The 23,960-nt window shown below is 41.1% G+C and overlaps 2 protein-coding genes across 2 annotated transcripts; one reads left to right on the plus strand and one right to left on the minus strand.

The window, feature by feature from the left end:
* Positions 1 to 1,667: 1,667 nt before the first annotated feature.
* Positions 1,668 to 23,900, minus strand: LOC111008833 (uncharacterized). Its single transcript, XM_088121535.1, has 7 exons — positions 22,792 to 23,900; positions 4,203 to 4,473; positions 3,908 to 4,122; positions 3,672 to 3,824; positions 3,151 to 3,587; positions 2,339 to 3,066; positions 1,668 to 2,139 (listed from the first exon to the last, which is right to left on the minus strand). Exons 1-6 carry the CDS (start codon positions 23,678 to 23,680, stop codon positions 2,365 to 2,367), a joined length of 2,667 nt encoding a protein of 888 aa, XP_087977661.1. The 5' UTR covers positions 23,681 to 23,900; the 3' UTR covers positions 1,668 to 2,139; positions 2,339 to 2,364.
* Positions 8,124 to 22,765, plus strand: LOC148212556 (uncharacterized). Its single transcript, XM_088121536.1, has 2 exons — positions 8,124 to 9,804; positions 9,926 to 22,765. The coding sequence occupies exon 2, from the start codon at positions 17,949 to 17,951 to the stop codon at positions 18,990 to 18,992; it is 1,044 nt and encodes a 347-aa protein (XP_087977662.1). The 5' UTR covers positions 8,124 to 9,804; positions 9,926 to 17,948; the 3' UTR covers positions 18,993 to 22,765.
* Positions 23,901 to 23,960: the final 60 nt, after the last annotated feature.

The raw sequence follows: 23,960 nt of genomic DNA on the forward strand, positions 1-23,960 counted from the left end.
ACACTCCTTATCGCCGGATTGTTCATAGGATGATTCCTTGTCAAAAGTTATTCTCTCAGTGTCTTAGTGCGGAGAACTAGTTTTCGTTTGACTTGAAAATGTCATCCCTACAGACGACGCCAACTGTTGACGACGAATTTTGGAGAGGTCCACGTGTCCCTCGGACGAATGTTTGTGGCAAGGAGAAAATTATCCTGCAACCAGAAAACTCGACGCCAGTGTGGTGTCCAGTCTAATATACTCCAATGAAGTATGAAAATAGGGTAGACACCTTAGGGTTTCAGTAACAGATTTTTCACTTACTTCGTAAAGGTGGGAGTCCTTCCCTTTTCTAGATGTAGATGACCGACCAAGAAAGACGACGATTGAGGTGGCAGGAGTGTACCGAGCTGTACGAGGTCCTGACAATAGAGTGTACGCCCCCAACAATCAGTGGGTGGTGCCTCCCTTTGCAGGCCTGCAACCTGAGCGAGTACTAGGTTGCAGTCCTTGGCGTATCTTCATACAATGGTGGTTGGCAACGCACCAGCATGCTAGCATAGGGTACGATAGTAACCGTTTGTAGTCCCATGCCTCATTGTCGCTCTCGAAATTCGACACGTGTCTTGCTCGGACTTAACCTCGACAAATTATAGTGAAATTATTAACAATATTGTGTCATTTTATATGGAAATTCTGATTAGGAAGTGGCACATTCAAGTTATAATTTTCCAACTAATTGAAGTTTCACGCTGTCGTGTTCAGATATAATGCACCTTGTGTAGTTGATGAAAATTTGAAAGCAACTTACTATCTTTACTCCTTCCAATTCGTCAACTTAATTAAACAAATCAAATAAAAATTTAAGTTGAAAATTGTGTGTGCATTGCTTAATTAAAACACAGTTGACATCTTTTAAAAAAATCATAGTAAAATAAAAAATAAATAAATTTGACATGTCCACGCTCAAATTAATTAAGACATATTTTGGATGAAATGATGGACTTACAGTTACATATCGTTGAATTAAATAAAACACATAATTAACATAATATTTTTTAAATAAGATATTTCCATATTTTTAAGAATTGACTATATATATGGTTCAACAATATGTAATAATGAGTATTTGAGCATTTAATTCTTTGAGATGATGAGGTGAGAGGAGTTCTAAAGAGGAAAGGGGCAGGATAGAAGGGGCGCACAAAATCTAGAATTCAAAGTTGGAAGCAAAATAATAACATTCTGTTGAGTCCAATGCACTTGGCTCATCTTGTAGACACGTTGTTTGCTGCTTCAGCGCAATCCCTGTATTGTAAAGAATCATGATATTTGAACACACTAACTCAAATTGAGGAGCTTGAAATATAATTAATATCTACAAGTATAGCTAAGTATATATTATACTCAGAGTCAACATTTTTAGTTGAATTCCCATCCAGGTTGTCTCAAGAGATTGTCTCAAGGGCACAAACTCTTCTCCTTGAATACCAACAATAAAACTAGCCCAATCTTTAAATGAAAAGTTGACTAACCAGAGTTTATTGCTGCAAAAATACATCATAGCGGAAGATAAATAGTCTCTAAAGATGCCAAGAAAGAAAAAGGAATAGAGCAACAAAATTACTTTTACTATACCTAAGATAACAATTGAAGAAAAATATCACAACCATATCCAACAAATCACGTAGAAAGAAAACTTGCAAAACATTTATTAACTCATGTACTCAGAGCCTCATTTACGAGGGCCAAAAAAGAAGAGGAGAAAGCTGTTAATGGTTCAATACTAGGATGGAAAAAAAACTGAACATGGAGCCAAATGTACATCAAAGAGAGATATCAAACACTCATATAACAGAAGAAAATCAGAGTGCATTCCCGACCATACTCTGCACTGGCTCATCCAGGACTGGTGCTTTGTGAACTGAGTGGATTCCAACTCTGAAACAGTTGGTCAAGCTTCTGGTGATGGGTTGCCCCTCAAGAAATCAGAGTGCATTCCTGTTGCGAAAATTTGTTGATTTGCTCCTTCATTGAAGTCAAAATCAACTCAGTAGGGGCTGATTGAAACTTCATTGTTGGAGTTTGATCTTGGAGATACTAAGACGTACCCCTGCACACCTCCATCAACCATGTACATTGCCCACGCATTCAACCCACCTGAAAGTGTTCGTAAACACGAGTCAAGACCGATTAAGACTTCATCAAGATGTGGATATGTAGAAATATAATGATATTAACCCAGAATCTTCCATCAATTTCCAAAGAACTCTTGGACTAAACGACGCTGGACATAAGAAGTCCTCTCAAGAAAGAAACATCACTAATCTAGTAATATGGCATCAAGTTTCTTACATACTTTTTGTCAGTTGTGCTCCAATCTTTTCAGCATGTGTAGCTTCTGCACATTCTTTTCCTACAGGGCATCAAAAATGACCTATCCCACCACAGATTGTGCAATATACCTGCTACATCTTTCCAAATAAAGCAAAAAACGCTGACGATCGGGATCGTGAGCACCCCCAAAAAAATCAATAATAGGTGAGTCTTTTCTTTGTGATACACCAGAATTACAGTCGCACAGAAGGCTGACATCAGACCCATTATTGCAAGAATTAGTAACATCAGTCCACAAAGTAACTTTACTGGCAATATTTTTTGAAAATTTTCTTCAGTGAAATAAGAAGTGAAAATGGATATAAAGAAGAATAGCGAGGTTAGAGAAGACCCCAATGCCATTGAGTTCGATGCTATGAGAAGCACGAACATTGGATCACTCCGTAAATTGAATAAGAATCTGTCTGGATCTGTACCTCCTGGTAGCATGAAAATGGCCGCAAAAACGCCTGCTGCAACCAACAGTGCTGCTGGCATGCAGGTTTGTGCCATACTTTTCATTCTTTCCTTTGCATTCTTCAAAACCTCCCCATGCTCTTTCGAGAATAACTCACGAGGAGTCAAACACTTCGGTGGAGGAGGTTGTCCGTTCCCACTGTGGGAAGGCGGTTCTTCTACTTTAATTCTAGAAAGAGACAGTGTAGAATGTCTTGCCTCATAAGGGGAAGCTACCATAGCTTTCTCCACCGCCTGAAATTTTACAATATTTAAAATAATAAATAATTATAACAATAATAATAAATTTTAAACAAGGAAGATGCATAAAAGATATACCTTAAACCAAATCAGCTCACGCTGCATTTGTAGAACCGCACCTGACACCCTGTTTAGATGTTGTGGTGCTGGCAGTTTTGCCGCTAAATGGAGTAGGCTATCGTTGTCCTTGTTGTATAATTTAACAAGGATATCTTTCGATCCTCCCCATTCAAAAAGATAAGAAAAAGTTTCTTCTTGCCTATTCTTGACTGCAACATGAAAAATACTATTACCCCTATCATCTAGCTCTGATAGCAAAGTAGGGAATTCATTCAAAAATATGATGATGAAATTTATATTTCCTGCCCTTGCAGCATCATGTAGAATCCTTGTTGGAATATTGATCAATTCTAAGAACTCATTAGTTGTGAAATTTCGCAAAGCCTCTGCTATTCCTACAACTAACTGATGCGCCACCGTCGACATCGTATCTTTTCTATAAAACTTTTTGAACCCTGTCAATAGAAAACATCATATATTATTTCAAATAAATGTAAATACTTATATATGGACTAGACTAGAATTGTTTGGGGTATTACCAGTGTGCATAATTGATTTAAAGGAGTTAAGTTTTCTTTTACTGCTAATTGTTGCCGGTGATTTCCTCGCCAGCACATGTACAGCCGTGTCACCATTTTTGCTCCTCGTCCATGCTAGACTTGGTTTAAATTTGAAATGCTCAGATGCAATGTCTGAGTGACAAAAGAAGAGCTAGAAATATAAGGTATTGATTAGATAATTTAAGAAATTTAATGCAAATAGGGATGAAGCATACCGTAAAAATCAGAGGCGATGCTGCCAATGAATATATCCATCTGTGTACAAGCATCGAGTTCTTCAATTTTTATTTTGGAGTGGAGTAGTGAAACCATTTCTCTATTATTTTGGTTCATTGCGATTACAAGTGGGATTTGATCTTCAGAATCACGAGTCATGAGAAAAGTAATATCAATCTGGAGTATAATTTCAGCAATTTCAACGAGCCCATACCTAACAACAGCAAGAAAATCATGAGTCTCAAGAAGAGTGAAATTAATGCTGAGAATCTAACAATTTCAACAAACCCATACCTAACAACAATAATAAAGCCGGTATCTCCAAATTTATTTTTTACACCAAAATGAGGCGGGGACATTAGTCCAACCAACTTCTTTATGAACGAAACATTCCTCGTGTTAACAGCTATATGAAAGAGAGTTTCATCGAAGATTGTTAACTTCTCCGTAAGAAAGGATGGATCTGACTCGAGAATGGACTCAGTTGTTTTCCAATCACCCTTGCATGCTGCTAAATATAATCTATTGATTCTATTCACTGGTGAAATGACTGCAATTTCCTTGTCTGCACATACAAAACAAACAACCAATAAGATGAATCAAATTGAAACACCAGCCCCAAAATCAAAAATCAAAAAACAAGTTAAATTACCAACAAACGAACCAAGAAAACAAAAACAGGAGCCAAGAAAGGAAATCTTCCCAAAAACTAGAACCAAAAGATATAAAGACCAGCAAACAAATAACCCCTGAAAAGTTTTTGAATCTTATCTAACACTTTCTTGTCTTTTTAAAATCAGTAACTTTGAATCATATCAAATCTTCTTCAACCTCGTTGGAAAGAGAAACCAATATAAAAAACCTAACAAGATATGGTAAGTATGCTCTCTTCTCTCTTCACTATTTCCTCTCCCTTATGGTTTTGAAGGGGACATTCAAGCGAGTTCTTAGTTCAGATCTCAATTTCACATTAGTACAATTCAGATTTTAGTTCCTTTCTATTGTTTTCTTCGTGGAAATCAATAGTTGTTGTGATGTAACCGTATAGGTTGTTAGTAGTTGTTTTAGTTATTTAGTTGTAGTTTGTTTTAGTTAGTTGGTTTCTTAAGCTGTTAGTTTGTTTTCGGTTTCAGCCTTAAGAGGCTTTCTCCTATTTGTAAGATAATTTTGCTATTCAATTAGATTTCTTCTTCTTGGTTACCCCAAGATTGGTATCAGAGCACCTAGTCTTGGGATCAATTATTGCAGGGAAAAAAAACACATCCAATGTGGGCGACCCTTCCCTGACAAAAAAAGAGGCGGAGCAGCAGCCCGTCCTCTCCCCACGAAATGCAACCAACCAACTCGTGATGGTTGAAGGGGTTGTTGAAAATGTCCAACGGAATGTGGTGGAGATTCGTCAACTTTTGCAAGGCATAATGGCTCGATTAGATAATCTGGATTTGCATCCAAACCAAGAAACGTTGGAGCAAAATTTCCAGCGGAGGGAACAAGGTTTTAAGGTGGGACAAGAACAGCTACAGACAGCTCCAACATTCATCCGAGAACCATTACCCGCCCAAAGAATCCTTCAAGATTCTTTGCCCACCCCAAGAATTCTCCAAGAATTATTGCCTGCCGATCGAAGACTTCAGGATCAACGAGGTAATCATCACCGCTACCCTCCCATGTATCATAGGCGTGACCTTTTGTTGGATTCTTCTAGTGATGAGGAAGATAATCCAATCTGGGAGGCTGGTGGTCAATATGCTCGATATCCTGATAGAAATTTTCAGGGGCCGAATGACTATAAAATGAAGATTGATCTTCCCATTTTTTATGGCAAACTAGATATTGAAGGCTTTCTAGAGTGGGTTAAAAAAAATGTTGAGAGTTTCTTCAATTATATGTCCACACCCTATCACAAGAAGGTTAAACTGGTTGCCCTTAAACTAAAAGGCGGAGACTCAACGTGGTGGGAGCAATTGGAAACAAATCGAAACCGTTTTGGTAAACTCCCAATCAGAACTTGGGGGAAGATGAAAAGGCTAATGAGGGAATGCTTCTTGCCCATCAACTATGAACTAGTACCAAAATTGTCTACAAGGAACACGATCAATAGTTGAGTATACTAAGGAGTTTAATCGATTAGGGGCACGCACGAATCTTGGAGAGAATGAACATTATCAAGTCGCAAGGTATATTGGTGACCTTCGAAGAGACATCAAAGAAAGGATTCAAATCCAGTCAATCGGATACCTTAATGAGGCTATTGCTACAGCTATTTCAATTGAAGAACAACAAGCCAATAAATTCAAGTTTCAATATCAAAGAAGGCAAGCATGGGACAATTCTAAAAAATCCAACTACACACCTGACGAGGGTCTAAATCAAGGTGCTGCTTCCAGCTATAAGGGTAAGGCTATTTATGACTCTGAACCAGGTGACACCCCAACGGCAAAGAAAAATAACAATGCCCACAATCGCCCAAACCTGGGGAAATATTTTAGGTGTGGGCAGACCGGACATTTGTCCAATGAATGCCCTCAACGAAAGAGAATTCATATTCTTGATGATGGGGACGAAGGTGACCAAGAGGAGGATCCAAATGAAGTGGATGAAGATTATTTGTTGAACCCAATGAAGGGGAGCAACTTTCTTGCATCTTGGAAAGAATCCTCCTAACTCCTAAAACGGATTCTTTTCCTCAAAGACACTCGTTATTTCAGACCTGTTGTACGATCAACGAGAAAGTATATAATGTCATTATTGACAATGGAAGTACGGAAAATGTCGTATCCAGTAAACTAGTGGCTGCCTTTAATCTCAAAGTTTCCCCACATCCAACTCCTTACAAGATTAAATATGAAAAAGAAGAAAAAGTTCGAGTTTACAAGCTCCCAAAGGAAGCAAAAAATGCTCTCTCCTCTCATCCTCCCCCTTCATTGCCTAGTTCCCTCCTCTCCGGTGCCCCTTTCCGATGAGTTTTCTGAACATAGCCTTCTGCCTACCTTGTCATCTCCCTTCCCGTTCCTTCCCAGAAGCAAAGAACACTCCTTTGCTTTTCTCGCCTCTTCCCAGAATGGAAGTAAGCAGTTGTTGTATCGATCGGTCCTTTTTCTGCATCTGGTTCGATAACGATGTCTTCAAGTTGGAAGATGTGAATTGTAAGGTTATCATGTCTATTCATCCCTCTCAATTCCTCTGGTTCGAAAATCACATGTTGGAAGTTAATCGTGTACCCATCTCTGACTCTATTTACTTCCAACTTAGAGACGACCTTGGACAATGCCGTATACAAAAATTTCGCTCAAATTGCCTCTGGTTCCTAGAGTGGGTGTTATGGCCTTCTACCGGTGGTCGCAGGAACATGGCCGTTCCGACTGGCTCCAAGAGGGACGGATGGAATGTATTTAGGAAAATGATGAAAACATTCTCCGTAAGAATAGCAGTCTCAGGCAATGATGGTAGCAAGAAAGGAGCATTCATCTACTGTTAAGCTACCTGTTGCAGCTGACGATTTGAACGTGCAGCAGAAAGGGAAGGACCCTGCATCTCAGACTTGGCCACCAAGAAAAGAAAAGACCTATGCTGATGTGGTGAGTGGAAAAGCAGAAGAGTCTTCGAGGTTTCCACGAGAGGACCATAGAGTCAGCGAACTTCCAAGGAGATACGGTCAAAGCTCAAGACTTTTGGACCATGAAAGAAATAGAGGTGTTGGAACTGGATTGGAATCATTTAATGGTGACCTCCAGAGGATGCGCGCATGATGACTGGACTGAAATCTCCAAGGCTTTGAAAGACAAATTTTCTCTTGACTGTTTGATAAATTTGTTCATGGTTGACAAGGGTCTTTTGAAGTTTGCAGGTGATCGAATTCTGAAATCATCTGAACTGTCCGGGAAATGGAGAAGGATCGGGGATTTTCATCTGAAGCTTGAAAAATGGAATCCCCACCTGCACATCAAAAAAGAATTCATACTTGGATATGGCGGCTGGATAACAGTTCATGACCTACCCTTGTATTATTGGTCCCGATCAACATTCGAAGCCATTGGTAGTCATTTTGGTGGGTTGTTGGAAATCTCTACCAAAACCCTTAATATGCTAGATGCCTCGCAAGCCTTTATTAAAGTTAAACCTAATTACTGTGGTTTAATCCCAGCTTCCGTGTCATTCACCAACGAAAAATATGGCTCTTTTGAGATCAAGTTTTCTGCACGTCGGATCCCTCAACCAAGAGTTTCAATTGATTCTATTCTCATCCCTGATTCTCTTTCAAATTCTTTGGATGTCAAAGGATTCCGAATGATATTGGAAGATGAAAAGTCGAGTTTTTCAAAGTTAGATACAGAAGCTACAAGGTCACAAGAGAGAGGTGACGTTTCAAAGGAAATCCCGCCAGAATATGAGGAGGCAGCTCATAATTCTCCTTCGACAGTTGGACTATTAAATACTGAGAAAGAGAAAACAAAGGCAGTTGAGAAAATCACGGTGCCCGAAACGGCTTCATCTCTAGATTTATTAATGAGAGAGAAAGAGAACAACATATACCTTGAAGAAAATACTCTTCCCAATATAGCGGCGCTTGAAATACCCAGAGAGAGAATAGATAAAAGCTAGCACAAAAGGCTCAGATTGTTCCATTTTCAGAATCTCTAGAATCTCAAAAGACTACAGAAATGGCAAGCCAAGATTTCAATCACAAGGAATTATCTGTTGAGATACCAAAGCAATTGGTAGATTCTCCTTTCCCACCCCGAAACAAGAAAATCCAACGGTCAAGTGGCCCCCCTCCCTTTCTTTTATTCAAGAAGCAAGGACAAACAAGAATCATTAAACATGACATCTGCCGTTAAAGAAGTAACAACAAATCTTCTGGAAGACTTTAATGAAGAAAGAGAAGCTCTCCCCCCAAGCACTGCTCGTTGCATTCCACCCTCTCTCTCACAAGGATTCATTCACCCCTCAAAGAACCCAAGCCTTTCGCCTCCCTCTCCTAAAAGTCCTCTGGACAAGAATTCGGATTCAGAGATAAGTATAAGCAGCCCTGATTCCTCCCCGATACCTAACACTTTTGATTATCCGGATGAGGTGATTTGTGATCAGTCATTTGGAGAAGTCATACAAGGTTTATTCGACGAAACAGAGAATCAGAAAAAGACAGATTTCATTCCACCTTTCTTCGAAGAGGCGGGTATCCAGTTGTTTCAAATTTCCAGTTCGCAATGAAATTTGTTTCGTGGAATGTCAGAGGTCTATGCAATGAAGCGGCAAGATTAAAGATCAAGAATTTCATCCTACACCACTGTCCGGACGTAGTATGTCTCCAAGAAACAAAGTTACAGCATTGCGATTTACAACTAATTAAATCCATGTGGAGCTCCAGACATATAGGTTGGTCAATAGTTGATTCCTATGGAAAATCCGGAGGTATCCTTTTCATGTGGGATGAAGCCGAATCAACGTTAAGGAAGTTATCAAAGGGGGGTATTCTTTATCAATTCTTATTTCCTTTTCAGGCATCGATGATATTTGGCTAACCACTGTTTACGGTCCAACAGACAATAAAGAACGGAGGTTTTTCTTTCAAGAGCTCAGGGATCTATCCACTTTACGAGAAAAATGCTGGTGTATTGGAGGTGACTACAATATTATCAGGTGGCCAACAGAACGTTCAACTTGTACCCGGGCAACAAAGGCCATGAAGAAATTAACAACTTGATCAATGAATTAGACCTGGTGGAAATTCCGCTAGTCAATGGCAAATTCAACTTGGTCTAAACCAGGCTTGGATTCAACACACTCCTTGCTCAACAGATTTTTGGTATCAACCGGTTGGGAGGATATTTTTTCCAATTCCATAGCATCACGAGGCGAAAGGACTACATCGGATCATTTCCCAATTATTCTGAAGGTAGGGGATTTTCAGTGGGGCCCTAGCCCTTTCAGATTCTTCAATTCTTGGCTACAGAATAAGGATTGCACCAGCCTAATATAGTCTAAACTATCCAATGATCTTACATATGGTTGGGCAGGTTATGCTCTTAATCTCAAGCTGCGAAATGTAAAACCCTCCCTCAGAGCTTGGCACAACCAAAATGAAAAAAGAAAGAGTCTGAATCTCGTTTACTCAACCAAATCTCTTACTTGGATGCAAAGGAAGAAGACAGTGGACTTTCGGAGGGAGAATTCGATAACAGAATTGCCTATCAGAAGGAACTACTCAGTTTATACGTGGAAATTGAGAAAAACATGTTACAAAAAGCAGAATCCATTGGCTGAAGGAAGGGGACGAAAACTCCAGCTTCTTTCACAAATATTTGGCTGCTCACAGAAGAAAGGCTGTTATTTCAGAATTGGTGAATGAAAATGGTTTCACACTAATCAATCAGAAAGATATTGAGGAGGAAATACTAAGCTTTTTCAGAAAGATCTTTACCACGAACTCAGGTCCGCGGTTCTATCCAAGAGGGATCAATTGGCGTCCAATTTCTCCTTCTGATAGGCAATGGCTGGAAAGAGATTTTGAGGAATCTGAAATCTGGTCTGCTTTGAATGATCTTGGTAAAAATAAAGCTCCAGGCCCCAATGGTTTCACAACGGAATTCCTTATCAGATTTTGGCATCACTTGAAGGAAGATTTTCTTCGCTTTTTCAAGGAGTTCCACGTAAACGGCCATATTAATGGGTGCCTCAAAGAAAACTTCATTTGCCTTCTGCCCAAAAAAGTTGCAGCCTCAAGAATTCGTGACTTCAGGCCAATTAGTCTCTCTTCTTCAATTTACAAAGTGCTGGCCAAGGTTCTGACCGAGCGCCTTAAAAAAGTTATGCCTGTTACTATCTCATCCACTCAAAGTGCTTTCATTGAAGGCCGAAATATATTGGATCCAAACTTGATTGCAAATGAAGCTGTGGAAGCCTATAAAGCTCGAAGGAAAGGCGGCAGGTTGCTCAAGTTGGATCTCGAAAAAGCCTTTGACAAGGTCGATTGGGCTTTTCTAGAAGACGTTCTTCTTCAAAAACGGTTCGGTAGAAAATAGCGCAAGTGGATCAGCGGCTGTGTAAGAGGAACTAAATACTCAAATCTTTATTAATGGGAGGCCTAAAGGTCGCATTGAGGCTTCTAGGGGTCTAAGGCAAGGTGACCCACTTTCAGTAGCGGATGTTTTCAGTAGCATGCTGGAGTACATTTACGAAAAGGGCTCTGACATCATGTTAAGGAATCTCATTGAAGCTATTAAAGCTTACAAATGGCTTTCTGGATTTTCTGTCAATTGGGAGAAATCAACCATCAGTGGAGTAAACATTTCGACACAAAGAGTGCAGCAAGTAGCGTCTTCCTTGAACTGTCAGTTTGCTTCTTTTCCTATTTTGTATCTCGGTCTACCTTTAGGGGGAAATCCGAGATCCTCTGTTTTCTGGAGCCCTGTTTTGGAGAAAATAGAGAAGAAGCTGGATCGTTGGAGGCGTTATAATTCATCCAGAGGTAGATTGACTTTATGAAAATCAGTCTTTATCTAGCATTCCACTTTACTACCTTTCTTTGTTTCAAGTACCTTCAGGGGTTTGCAAGCAAACCGAAAAAAGAATGAGAACTTTCCTTTGGAACAGTGGCCAGACAGGGGTGCTGAGTCATGGTACACTGGAATATTTCGTCCAAGCTCATGGAAGAAGGCGGTCTGGGGGTGGGCAGAATCTCAAAAATGAACAGCGCACTTTTAGCCAAAAGGGGCTAGCGTTTTGGTTTGGACAACTCTGCCCTTTGGCGACAGGTCGTGGCAAGCTTGTACGGAGAGTTTGAACTCGGCTGGTCTGCGGGTGAAAGGATTAATGGCAGCCTTAGGTGCCCATGGACTAGTATTTCTTGGCATTGGAGGCAATTCAGTCAGTTTGCATCTTTCAAATTAGGGTCGGGTTCCAATATTCTATTCTAGAACCACATATGGATAGAGGACAAGCCTCTCATGGTCAAATTTCCAAAGACATACCGGTTATCCTTGTCCCCTTCAGGTTCAGTTGCCGATTTTTGGGATCCACAGACGTTATCTTGGAAAATTACTTCTCGTCGGGCTTTGAAGGATGATGAGATAGAGGAATTTATTTCTCTCCTGTCACTTCTAAATACATTCTCCCCTGTGAATGGAGCAGATAGTAGGATCTGGTCCTTGGATAAATCAGGTGAATTCACAGTGGCTTCTCTTCGTAAGTTGTCCTCAAATGCTCCTTTGCCTCATGATTTATTTAAAGCTATATGGAAGACCAAAAGTCCAAAGAAGGTGAGTTTTTTCACTTGGATCCTCTTATTCGGAAGAGTTAACACAGCAGATCTATTACAAAAGAAGTTGTCTGGCCATGCTCTCCTTCCCTCAATTTGTGCACTCTGCCATTCCAGTGAAGAGAGCTTAGTTCACATCTTTTTCCTCTGCCCTTTCTCTTGTCAGTGCTGGGATCTTCTCTTTGAAGTCTTTAATTTATCATGGGTCTTTGGAAACGTAACTGCTGACAATATCTCTCAACTTCTTCTCGGGCCAAGCTATAATCCTAAAGCCAACCTTCTTTGGCTTAATACTACAAAGGCATTACTCTATGAGCTGTGGTATGAAAAGAATCTCAGAATTTTTTATGACAAGAAGCAATCCCCGGAGATGCGTTTCAATTTAGCTAAGTTTAAAGTTTCTCGTTGGTGTTCCCTATCTTCTATTTTCCAAAGTCACACCCCTAGCTTGATTTGTTCTAATTGGGGAGCTTTTATTGTACCTTTTTAAATTTTTGTTTTTTCTTTCCCTTCACTCTTTCGAAAGTTTGTATCTTTGAACATTTGTTCCTTTTCATTTCTTCAATGAGAAGTTGTTTCTTGTTCAAAAAACTCCTTACAAGATTAGTTGGACAAATAAAGGGGGTGAAGCACTAGTGACAAACATTTGTACCATCCCTCTTTCAATAGGGAACAACTACAAAGATCAAATAATATGCAACGTTCTCGACATGGATATTTGTCATATCTTACTTGGCCATCCTTGGCAATATGATACACAAGCAATCCATAAGGGACGTGAAAACACGTATGAATTTTCGTGGATGGGCAAAACGGTAGTGCTCTTACCTTTGAAGGGCACAACCACGACCAGACATATAGATAAGGGCCAACTCTTTCACCTATCTAATGGTTAACAGCTTAGGGCCCAGAGGGAGTTCCCTATTTTGGGTCTAATTATTAAGGAATTTTAATCCAGTACTACCCCCTTCTACTCCAACCATACCACTAGAAATAACCAACTTTTTGCATCAATTACCATCCATTACAGAAACTCCAAACACCCTCCCACCCGTTCGAAATATCCAGCAACACATAGACCTAATCCCGGGCGCCACCCTCCCCAATCTACCCCATTACCGTACGAGTCCAGCTGAGTATAAAATCCTACATGAACATCCAAGAATTACTTGACAAAGGCCATATCCAACCGAGTCTAAACCCATGTGCAGTCCTCGCCCTATTAACTTCAAAGAAAGACGGCTCTTGGAGGATGTGTGTTGATAGCCGAGCTATCAACAAGATAACAGTTAAATATCATTTTCCTATTCCCCATGTTAATGATTTGTTTGTTCAATTAGGTGGAGCTATCATATTTTCCAAAATAGATCTCCGCAGTGGGTACCACCAAATACGAATCCGACTGGGCGGTGAATTGAAGACGACATTCAAAACTAACGAGGGACTTTTTGAATGGTTGGTCAAGCCTTTTGGTTTATCTAATACCCCAAGCACCTTTATGCACCTTATGCACCAGGTTCTTCTTCCTTTCCTAAAAAAATTCATTGTCGTTTACTTCGACAATATCCTCATTTATAGCACTTCTAAAACAGAACACCTAAACCATCTAAAACTATTATTCTCCACATTGCATGACAATAACTTAGTAATAAACCTTGAGAAGTGCCTATTCTTAGTCTCTGAGATATATTTTCTAGGTTTTATCATTGGCAAAAATGGAGTTAAAATGGACCCTAGGAAAATTAAAGACATATCTGAATGGCCTGAGCCTAAAACTGGAATGTTTCCTCGGTCTAGCCTCATTTGATAGGAAATCCATTAGAAATTTTAGCTCCCCAGTAGCTCCGTTTACATACTCTTTAGAAAAGGGCAAATTTACGTGGGGAGAAGCTCAAAAACATAGCTTTAGAACTATCCAAACAAAATAGCTTTAGAACTATCCAAACAAAACTCACACAAAGCCTCGTTCTCATTCTACCCGACTTCTTCCAACCATTCAAAGTAGCAGTAGATGCAGTGTAGGAGGAGCAGTCCTTTTCCAAAACAACCACCCTCTTGAATATTTTAGTGAAAAACTTAGCCCATCAAGACAAAATTGGAGCACATATGAACAAGAATTATATCCACTCGCCCGGGCATTAAAACAATGGGAGCACTACCTTCTTAGTAAAGAATTCATCCTTTTTACCGACCATTTTTCTTTAAAATTACTCAATTCCCAAAAAACTATTAGTAGAATGCACGCTAGGTGGCTTTCTTTTCTCCAATGATTTGATTTTGTTATAAAACATAGGACGGGGAAGGTACTTACAAAAGAAATCTCCTAGATGCTCTCCTCTCTACTCTCCCCACCCTCCCATGACCTAGATGAAGTAGACTACTTCTCTAGCCCGCTCCCCGACGACAGTCCTTTATTTGCCATCTGCAATAGCTCATCCATGCCTACCATCCCCACCATCCTTTTTGGTGATTTACCCACCACCAAGACAACCCTTGTCATCAAACCTACCCCTGCACACCCCGCCTCTCCATCCATCACCGATCCTCCCCCCTTCCCCCTCCTTACCCTCGAGGCTATAGATGTGGCTGATCCAAAACCTATGCTAGCTAACCCAACTAGAACAGATTATGATGACAGGGAGCTAGCCAATGATCTCCTCTCCTAGCTACCTCCAAAGATACTTAGCTAGCTACCTACAGGAATTGGGACTTTGCATAATGGCCATCCCACAGGCGGAAACCAAGGCTAAAAAGCCTACCAAGGAGCAAAAGTCAAAGACAAGCGTGCGGGAACTAGAAAATCTAACTTCCTCTATCAACTATGAGAAACGAGAGCTTCTCCAGGGGGCCATCCGTTGTTAGATGAAGTTTCTCTCTTGGAATGTGAGGGGATTGGGCTCATCGAAGAAGACGGCCCTAATTAAACAATCTATCTCCCGAATCAATTCTAATGTGGTGATCCTACAAGAAACCAAATTGTCCAGTATAGACAACATCATTAACAAATCCCTTTAGAGCTCTCATGGGATAAATTGGGTGGCTCAAAACGCCTTAGGTTCGGCTGGTGGGATTCTTATTCTATGGAATGACTCGGATTTCAACAACACAAATAATTGAAGGTGCCTTCTCCCTCTCTAAAAACTTTTGTCTAGCTGATGGTTTCTCTTTATGGCTTACAGGCATCTATGGCCCCTCCACAACAGAGCAACGTCATTTATTTTGGCATGAGCTCAAAGACCATCATTGACAAATCCCTCCAGTATAGACAACATCATTAACAAATCCCTTTGGAGCGCTCATGGGATAAATTGGGCGGCTCAAAATGCTTTAGGTTCGGCAGTGGGATTCTTATTCTATGGAATGACTCGAATTTCAACAACAGAGATCATTGAAGGTGTCTTCTCCCTCTCTATACATTTTTGTCTAGCTGATGGTTTCTCTTTATGGCTTACAAGCATCTATGGTCCTCTCCACAACAGAGCACCATCATTTATTTTGGCATGAACTCAAAGACCTATCCTGCCTCTGTGAGAACCCATGGATCTTGGCTGGGGATTTCAATGTTTCTAGATGGTCATGGGAAAAATCTAGTGGTAGACCCCTCACCAAAAGTATCTGGGTTTTTAACTCTTTTATTGAAGAGTCTGGCCTCATGGACATCCCTCTAAACAATGGAAAGTACACTTGATCCCGCAACAACTCTTTCTCCCTCATTGATAGATTTCTCCTCGCCAAGGGCTGTATTGACAAACTTGGAATGCCCATTGCTAAAAGATTGGCCAGAACCACATGTGATCACTTCCCTAATCTTTTGGATTTTGGTCAAAATAATTAGTTACCATCCCCGTTCAGATTCGAGAATATGTAGATGGCTCACAAATCTTTCAATCCCTTCCTTGATTCTTGGTGGAACAGCAACCTCATTCTTGGATGGCCTGGACACGGCGTGATGAAACTCAAATCCTTGAAGAAACCCCTGAAGTTATGGAACAAAGAACACTTCGGATGTATTCACTCATAAAAGGACAAGCTCATACAGACCCTGACCTCTTTGGATGATCAGGAAGGTTCTCACCCTCTCACCCTAGCAAAAGCCATAAAAAGGATTGTAGTCCGAGAGGAACTTCTTTCCCTTGCAGCTAAAGAAGAAATATTTTGGAGGCAGAAGTGGAAGCAGAAGTGGTTCACGATGGGATGAAAACACCAAAATTTTCCATCGTTTTCTAGCCAATAAAAGGAGAAGCAAATCCTTTCCAGGGAGGGTAACAGCCTAACACAAATTGAGGACATTGAGAAGGAATTTCTTGATTTCTACACAACCCTCTACACTAGGAAAGCTGGACAACGATGTTGTCCCAACAACCTCCCTTGGCAACCCATCTCAAAAGATAGTTCCTCTATGCTGGAGCTACTTTCCACAGAAGAATCAATCCACAAAGCGGTCTGCTATCTTAGCATTGATAAAACCACGGGGCCGTATGATTTCACTATTGCATTTTTCAAAAATCATGGAACATTATCAAAATTGATATCATGGCAATGTTCCAAGATTTTTTCAAAAATGGAATCATCAATGTCACCCTCAACGAGACCTATATTTGCCTCATCCCCAAGCAGAGTGATGCAAAAACAGTTCTCGATTACAGACCTATCAACCTCATACCCTATGCATACAAAATACTAGCTCGCGTCCTCTCCGAAGGCTTAAAAAGGTGTTACCCCACACCATCACCGACCATCAATTTGCCTTTGTAGAAGGTAGACAGATTCTTGACTTCTCTCTCATTGCAAACGAAATCATCGATGATTGGAAAGCTAGAATTGAGGAAGGTGTGGTGATAAAACATGACCTTGAGAAGGCTTTTGATATGGTTGATTGAGACTTCCTGGATATGGTTATGCTCTACAAAGGATTTGGGGAGAAATAGAGGAAATGTATACGAGCTTGCATTTCCACTGCAAGCTTCTCCATTATCATCAATGGAAACCCAAGGGGCAAAATCACAGCCACAAGAGGTTTGAGACAACGGGATCCACTGTCCCCCTTCCTCTTCATCATGGTTACGGATGTCCTAAGCCGTTTGCTTATACATGGAAAGCACAAAGGCTTTATCACAGGTTATGCTTCTAGATGTGGTTCGGTAAATATTAACCATCTTCTTTTTGCAGATGACAATCTCCTTTTTTCTAAAATGGATCCCACCATCATCAAAAATCTCCACAAAGTCATCAAGTTCTCTGAGGTTGCCTCAAGTCTCAACATAAATTACAAAAGTCCAGTGTATATGGTATCTCTACTAGCCCACAAATCACAGAACAAATTGCGAAGGAATGGGGCTATGCTCTAGGGAGTTGGCCAAGCACCTACTTGGGTCTTCCTCTAAATGGTAATCCTAGAAAGGAGGCTTTTTGGCTGCTAATTATTGAAAGGCTTCAAAATCAGCTTAGCAAATGGAGCAACCTCTTCATATCTAAAGGGGGGAGACTCGCCATCCTCCAATCAGTCCTCACAAACTTACCAATCTACTACCTCTCCCTCTTCAAATTATCTGGAAAAGCTGCTGATCATATAAGAAATATCTTTAGAGATTTCCTATGGGAGGGATCGAGCTCAAGTGGCAAGCCACACCTCATCAATTGGAACTGCACCTAGCTCCCAACAAATGAAGGAGGTCTCAGTGTAGGGAACATCAAGCATAGTAACCGAGCCTTACTATCCAAATGGATTTGGAAATACATCACCGAGCCTAACTGGCTGTGGAGGAAGCTCATCTAGAAACCTAATGGATCTTATGGAAGCTAGTATCAAGGTTAAACAAAATTTGAGCGGTTTTATCCCGGCCATCATTGAACTCCCATCATCATCGGCTTCTCCCCTTTGCGTGACCATGGACCCATTCTTCTCAGAGGAAAACCATTTTGGTTACATGCCGGAATCCATGGAGATCGGCAGAAAGAGCAGACGCGTGGGTCTTCCCCTTTCTCAAAATACTCATCCGTACCATGGAGAAGCAAAAAAAACAGAGCCCCCTACCACTGTGTCTAGTTTTACAGCCCAAGGATGTGACCATACATCCGATTTAAGACCTCTGGATAAAAGCAAGGATGCTTTTGAGGATCAACTTTCCTTTTTGGAGAAAGAACAAATTAAAACCCCTGCACAAGCCGAGACCCCTTCCTTATCCTTTGGTCCTACACCTGCAGATGGTGACATCTCAACCTCTGCTTTGCATGCGCCCTCTGCCGTTCCACACCCACCTTTTGAACCTTCTCCCCCACTGCCAAACCAAGCTACTTCTAGCCAAAATCAACCCCTTCTCCCTAACCCCACAGATCTGACGCACTGTACTTTATCCAAATCAATCACCATTGGCCACAAACCCTCTTTGTTCATTCCTGGAACAAAGCACTCCTCCTCCCTTGTCTCATTACCTTCCGAACTAGACACAGAGGATTACCTTTCCAGCCCTTACACCACTTATCCAAACTCTCCTTCCTCTGTGCCAAACCCACCTCACCCACTTGAACCTTTGCACCAAAATCGGCCTATCCCCACTGAAGCACATCCCCTGGCCATGGATGCTCCCTTCCCTTATTACCCTTTCTTGCCTCACTTCCCCCAACAAAACCATTTCTTGGGCTTCCTTTTTCCTTGGCTCGAAGAACACAGGCTCTGTATTACAGCCATCCCTTCAAGGAAGTACAAAGGGAAGTTCTCGGTGAAGCAATCAAAGGAGCTTAGGGAATTGAAAAGTCTCAAATCTACAGTCACTTGTGAAAAGGATCAGTCTTCAAATCAACCTTTGGGGTTGCATCTACCTATATGATAATAATAGCTTGGAACATGAGAGGCCTTGGTTCCTGGCAAAAAGGGCCCTCGTCAAAGACCTCCTCAAGAAGCACAACCCTACCATTGCCATCCTAGTTGAAACCAAATGGTGGTGTGTTGAAAAAACACTTATAAAGACAGTTTGGAGCTCTAGAAATTTGGGCTGGTCCTCTCTAAACGCTCGTGGCAGCTCTGGTGGAATTTTAATCCTTTGGAACGATTTTTCTTTCACTGTTGCAGAGGTGATAGAAGGTAATCATTCTCTTACCATCCATTTCTTTCTCACTGATGGCTTCTCTTTTTGACTCACAGGAGTTTATGGTCCATCTACCTCTGAATCAAAATCGGATTTCATCTCTGAATTATCAGACCTAGGGGGCCTCTGTAGTGAAAATTGGGTTATTGCAGGTGATTTCAACCTTATTCGATGGTCGCACGAAAATTCAAATGGGAAGCGACCAACTAGGAACATGAGAGCTTTTAACTCCTTTATCTTTGATGCAGGCCTCATTGATATAGCCCTCTCCAACGGCAGATTCACTTGGTCTGATTTTAGAGATCCTCCAACCTTAACCCTTATTGACCGCTTCCTCTTATCTGAATCTGTTATAAACAAATTCTCCACAGCCACCACTAAAAGATGGGAGAGAGTCACATCCGATCACTTCCCCATTGCTTTGACTCTGGGTAAGCAAAAATGGGGACCCACACCTTTTAAATTTGAAAATATGTGGCTGCAGCACCCTAACTTCCTAAACTTTGTGGAATCTTGGGGAAAAACAACCCCTTGCGAGGCTGGCCTAGTCATGGCTTCATCCAAAAGCTCAAAGGTTTGAAAGGAGCTATCAAATCTTGGAACGTAGAAACTTTTGGGTGCATACACTCCACAAAGGTTGCTTTGTGGAGGGAACTTCATCAGATTGATTTGGCTGAAGATTTGCTTCAACTATCAGCTGATCATTTTCTCCAACACTTAAAAATTAAATCTGAGCTCCTGAATCAGAGATGCAAACAAAAGTGGCACCTAGAAGGTGATGAAAATTCTCGTTTCTTCCATAAATACATGGCAGCCAAGAGGCATAAGAACACCATCACTGAAATTCTTTCATGCCACGATATTAGCCTCCTAAATGAAGAAGAAATTGAGGCTGAGTTTGTATCCTTTTATAGCCATTTATACACTAAGAAGGGTGGTGGCAGGTACATTCCATCTAATTTGTCTTGGGACCCTATTACCCCTGATCAAAATAGTATCCTTGAAGCCCCCTTTACAGATCATGAAGTTTGGCAAGCAATACAAGCGCTAGGATCGAACAAATCCCCTGGCCTGGACAGATTGACAGCTGAGTTCTTTAAAAAGTCTTGGAACATCATCAAGGAGGACCTTATGAAGGTGTTCCAAGATTTTTTTCAGAAGACCATCATCAATGCAAACCTAAATGAGACTTATATTTGTTTGATCCCAAAGAAAGTGGATGCTAGAAGAGTTGGTGATTACAGGCCTATAAGTCTTACCACATGCACTTACAAAGTGGTTGCAAGAGTTTTGTCAGAAAGACTCAAGAAAGTTCTCCCCTTCACTATTTCTGAATACCAGTCAGCTTTTGTAGCAGGGAGACAAATCCTAGATGCTTCACTCATTGCAAATGAGGTCATTGATGAATTGTTCCGGAAAAAACAGCAAGGTGTGGTCTTGAAACTGGACGTAGAGAAGGCTTTTGATATGGTGGACTAGGATTTCTTTGATATGATTCTCAAAGTGAAAGGCTTTGGAGATAGATGGAGGAAGTGGATTCGAGGGTGTGTCTCATCGGCAAACTTCTCCATTATAATAAATGGTAAACCTCAAGGTAAAATCCACACTACAAGAGGCCTTCGTCAGGGAGACCCGCTCTCACCTTTTCTCTTCATTTTGGTGGCTGATAGCCTAAGTATAATATTGTCCAACGCAGAAAAGAATTCCTCCATTGAAGGCTTCGTCACAGGGAGAAATAACATGCAGATCAGTCACCTCCAATTTGCCGATGCCACAATTCTATTTTCCTCCCACAAGGAATCTTTTTTTAAGAACCTCCTCTCATGTATTAAGCTTTTTGAGGAAGCTTCAGGTTTAAATGTGAATAACCAAAATTCGGAACTGCTAGGCATAAATCGTGAGGATGACCACCTATCCCATCTTGCAACCTTGTTAGGCTGTAAAGTCAGTACATGGCCTAGCTCTTACTTGGGCCTTCCTCTCTTTGGTAAGCCAAAGACAGCATCTTTTTGGGACCCTATTGTTCAGAAAGTAGAGAGAAGGCTATTAAGTTGGAAACACACTCATGCATCAAAGGGAGGGCGTTTAACCCTTATTCAAGCTGCTCTTACTAACCTTCCCACCTAATTCCTTTCTATTTTTCACATTCCCAGCAAAGTTGCTGCCATGCTTGAAAGTCTTTTCCGGAAATTCCTTTGGGCTGGTAATAGCGAGAAGGATAATATTCACCTTCTTTGATGGGATAAAGTGAAGCTGCCTATTGTCGAGGGCGGTCTTGGCATTGTAGATGTAAAGAAATGGAACGAGGCTCTCCTTACCAAGTGGATTTAGTGTTTTCATTGTGAAAAAGATTCTCTATGGAGGAAAGTGATAGCCAAATTTGGAGCCAAACATTTTGGCCTCAAACCAGGCAGCCACACTATTCATAGCTCGAAAGGGCCTTGGAAATCAATATACAAGCATTGCAACCTCATCCATACAAATATCTTTTGTAAAGTTGGTACTGGTCAATCAACCTATTTCTGGACAGACCATTGGAGTGGGAGAAGGCCTCTATCTCTTGAATACCCCTTGCTTTATGACTTATCTCTCAGGAAAGATGCTACAGTTGCTGACCTTTGGGGTTTTTCCAGCAGGGCTTGGAACCTCCATTTTAGGAGGTTGTTGAATGACGAGGAAATCTTGGAGTGGGCTTCCTTTTTGACTTCTATTGCACATTTTCATCCCACAAACAGGGAGGACACTTGGGTTTGGATGCTTGAGAAGGAGGGCACTTTTTCAGTTAAGTCTTTATACCGTGCCAACTTCACCAACATAGTCTCTTCATCTTTGATGCTTTATAAAGCAATTTGGAAGTCATCCTATCCGAAAAAGGTCAAGTTCCTAATATGGGAGCTTAGCCACACATGTCTTGACACTTTTGACAAGCTCCAAAGAAGATGTCCTCGGTGGTTTCTCTCTCCACGTTGGTGCTGTTTGTGCAAGTTAGATGCAGAATCCATTGGTCATATGTTTATAAATTGCTCCCTAACAGTTTATATATGGGCTCACTTCCTTACGGCCTTTGGATGGAATCTCTGCCTACCTAACGATGTTCCAGATTGGCTCAAGACAGTCTTTTTGTTGCACCCCTTTAAGAAGGAAAAGGCGACTGTTTGGTTGAACATCAATCGGGCCTTCACTTGGTTGATTTGGAAGGAGAGGAACTCTAGGATTTTCCATGATATTGAGCATGAACCACAACAGCTGATTGACTCTATTATTTTTTTGGCTGTATCTTGGTGCAAACGTGTAAATCCTTTTAATAGCTACAGTCTTAATTTTCTTATCCCATTGGAGAAGTTTTTTGTAACTTCATTTGGATAGACTTTTGTATTTTTCATGCTATCAATGAAATTTGTTTGCTATCAAAAAAAGAAAAAATCAGAGCTGAGAATATTTATACTAGGTCAAATTATTTTTTGCAAAGCTATTGGGTCGATCACTGAAAAGTTTGTGAAAAATAATAATATGAAGGTGTAGATGCACGTAGATATCATACCACTGTCAGTAGGCACATTTGAGTCAATAGGCCGACTGGTAGAAGCAGAAGCCTCTGTCTCTGGAACACTTTCTGCAAAGTTGGTTGTTTTGCAACTTTCTTCTTCAAACTTAACTTTCTTGTCTAGAACAATGTGGGAAGTAGATGCATTCTCCTGTCCACTGCTTTCTTGAGACTGAGATACAACTTTGTCTGTAGTATCCTTTCTCCTTTCACTGTCTTTCACTTCTTCTCCATCCTTCACTTTACTTGTACCATCGCCGACCTCTTCTTTATTACTAGGTACAAGCTTTTCATCATCCCGTGCCTTACTGTGGGTAGAACTGGCCTCTTGTTTGTCAGTTTCAACATCTGCAGTCAATTGAGTAATATCTGGCACAACTTTTTCACCAGAAGCTGTAACATCCCCAACTTCCTCTTCTTGCTTACCCGGTACAAGCTTTTCATCACGTTGTGCCTTATTGTGGGTAGAACTGGCCTCTTCTTTGTCAGTTTTAACATCTGCAGTCAGTTTAGTAAGTCCTGGCACAACTTTTTCACCAGAATCTTTAACATCCCCAACTTCCTCTTCTTGCTTACCCGGTACAAGCTTTTCATCACGTTGTGGCTTATTGTGGGTAGAACTGGCCTCTTCTTTGTCAGTTTTAACATCTGCAGTCAGTTTAGTAAGTCCTGGCACAGCTTTTTCACCAGAATCTTTAACATCCCCAACTTCCTCTTCTTGCTTAACCGGTACAAGCTTTTCATCACGTTGTGGCTTATTGTGGGTAGAACTGGCCTCTCCTTTGTCAGTTTTAACATCTGCAGTCCGTTTAGTAAGTCCTGGCACAACTTTTTCACCAGAATCTTTAACATCCCCATCTTTCTTTTCTTCCTCATCCTTTGACATGCTTTTGGCGCTTGAGGTTTCGAGAATAAAAGGGGGAAAATCAGATACCTCTCCCAGGCACTCGGCAACGAGGGGCGGCGGCTCGACGGCAACGGACGGCGATGGCGACTCGACGGCAACGGACGGCGGTGACTCGACGAAGACGGGCCGCGACGGCACGAATTTATGGCTTGGTTGAAGAAGGGGAAAGAGAGCGGGAAGACGGATGACTCGGGTGCATAACTAAATCGAACCGAGCCTACCGATTTCTGCTATCTAATTAATGTGGCGGTTTGGTTCG

This window comes from Momordica charantia (assembly GCF_013281855.1).
Source record: "Momordica charantia cultivar OHB3-1 chromosome 3 unlocalized genomic scaffold, Mcharantia_2.0 BLBB01000003.1, whole genome shotgun sequence".
Lineage (NCBI taxonomy): Eukaryota > Viridiplantae > Streptophyta > Magnoliopsida > Cucurbitales > Cucurbitaceae > Momordica > Momordica charantia.

Coding starts and splice junctions, on each gene's coding strand:
- LOC148212556 (XM_088121536.1), top strand. CDS start 17,949: ATGGATCTTATGGAAGCTAGTATCAAGGTTAAACAAAATTTGAGCGGT.
- LOC111008833 (XM_088121535.1), bottom strand. CDS start 23,680: ATGTCAAAGGATGAGGAAGAAAAGAAAGATGGGGATGTTAAAGATTCT. Junction 4,474..22,791: donor AAATGTGCCTACTGACAGTG/GTATGATATCTA, acceptor TTGTATGTGCAG/ACAAGGAAATTGCAGTCATT. Junction 3,825..3,907: donor CATCGCCTCTGATTTTTACG/GTATGCTTCATC, acceptor TTTGTCACTCAG/ACATTGCATCTGAGCATTTC.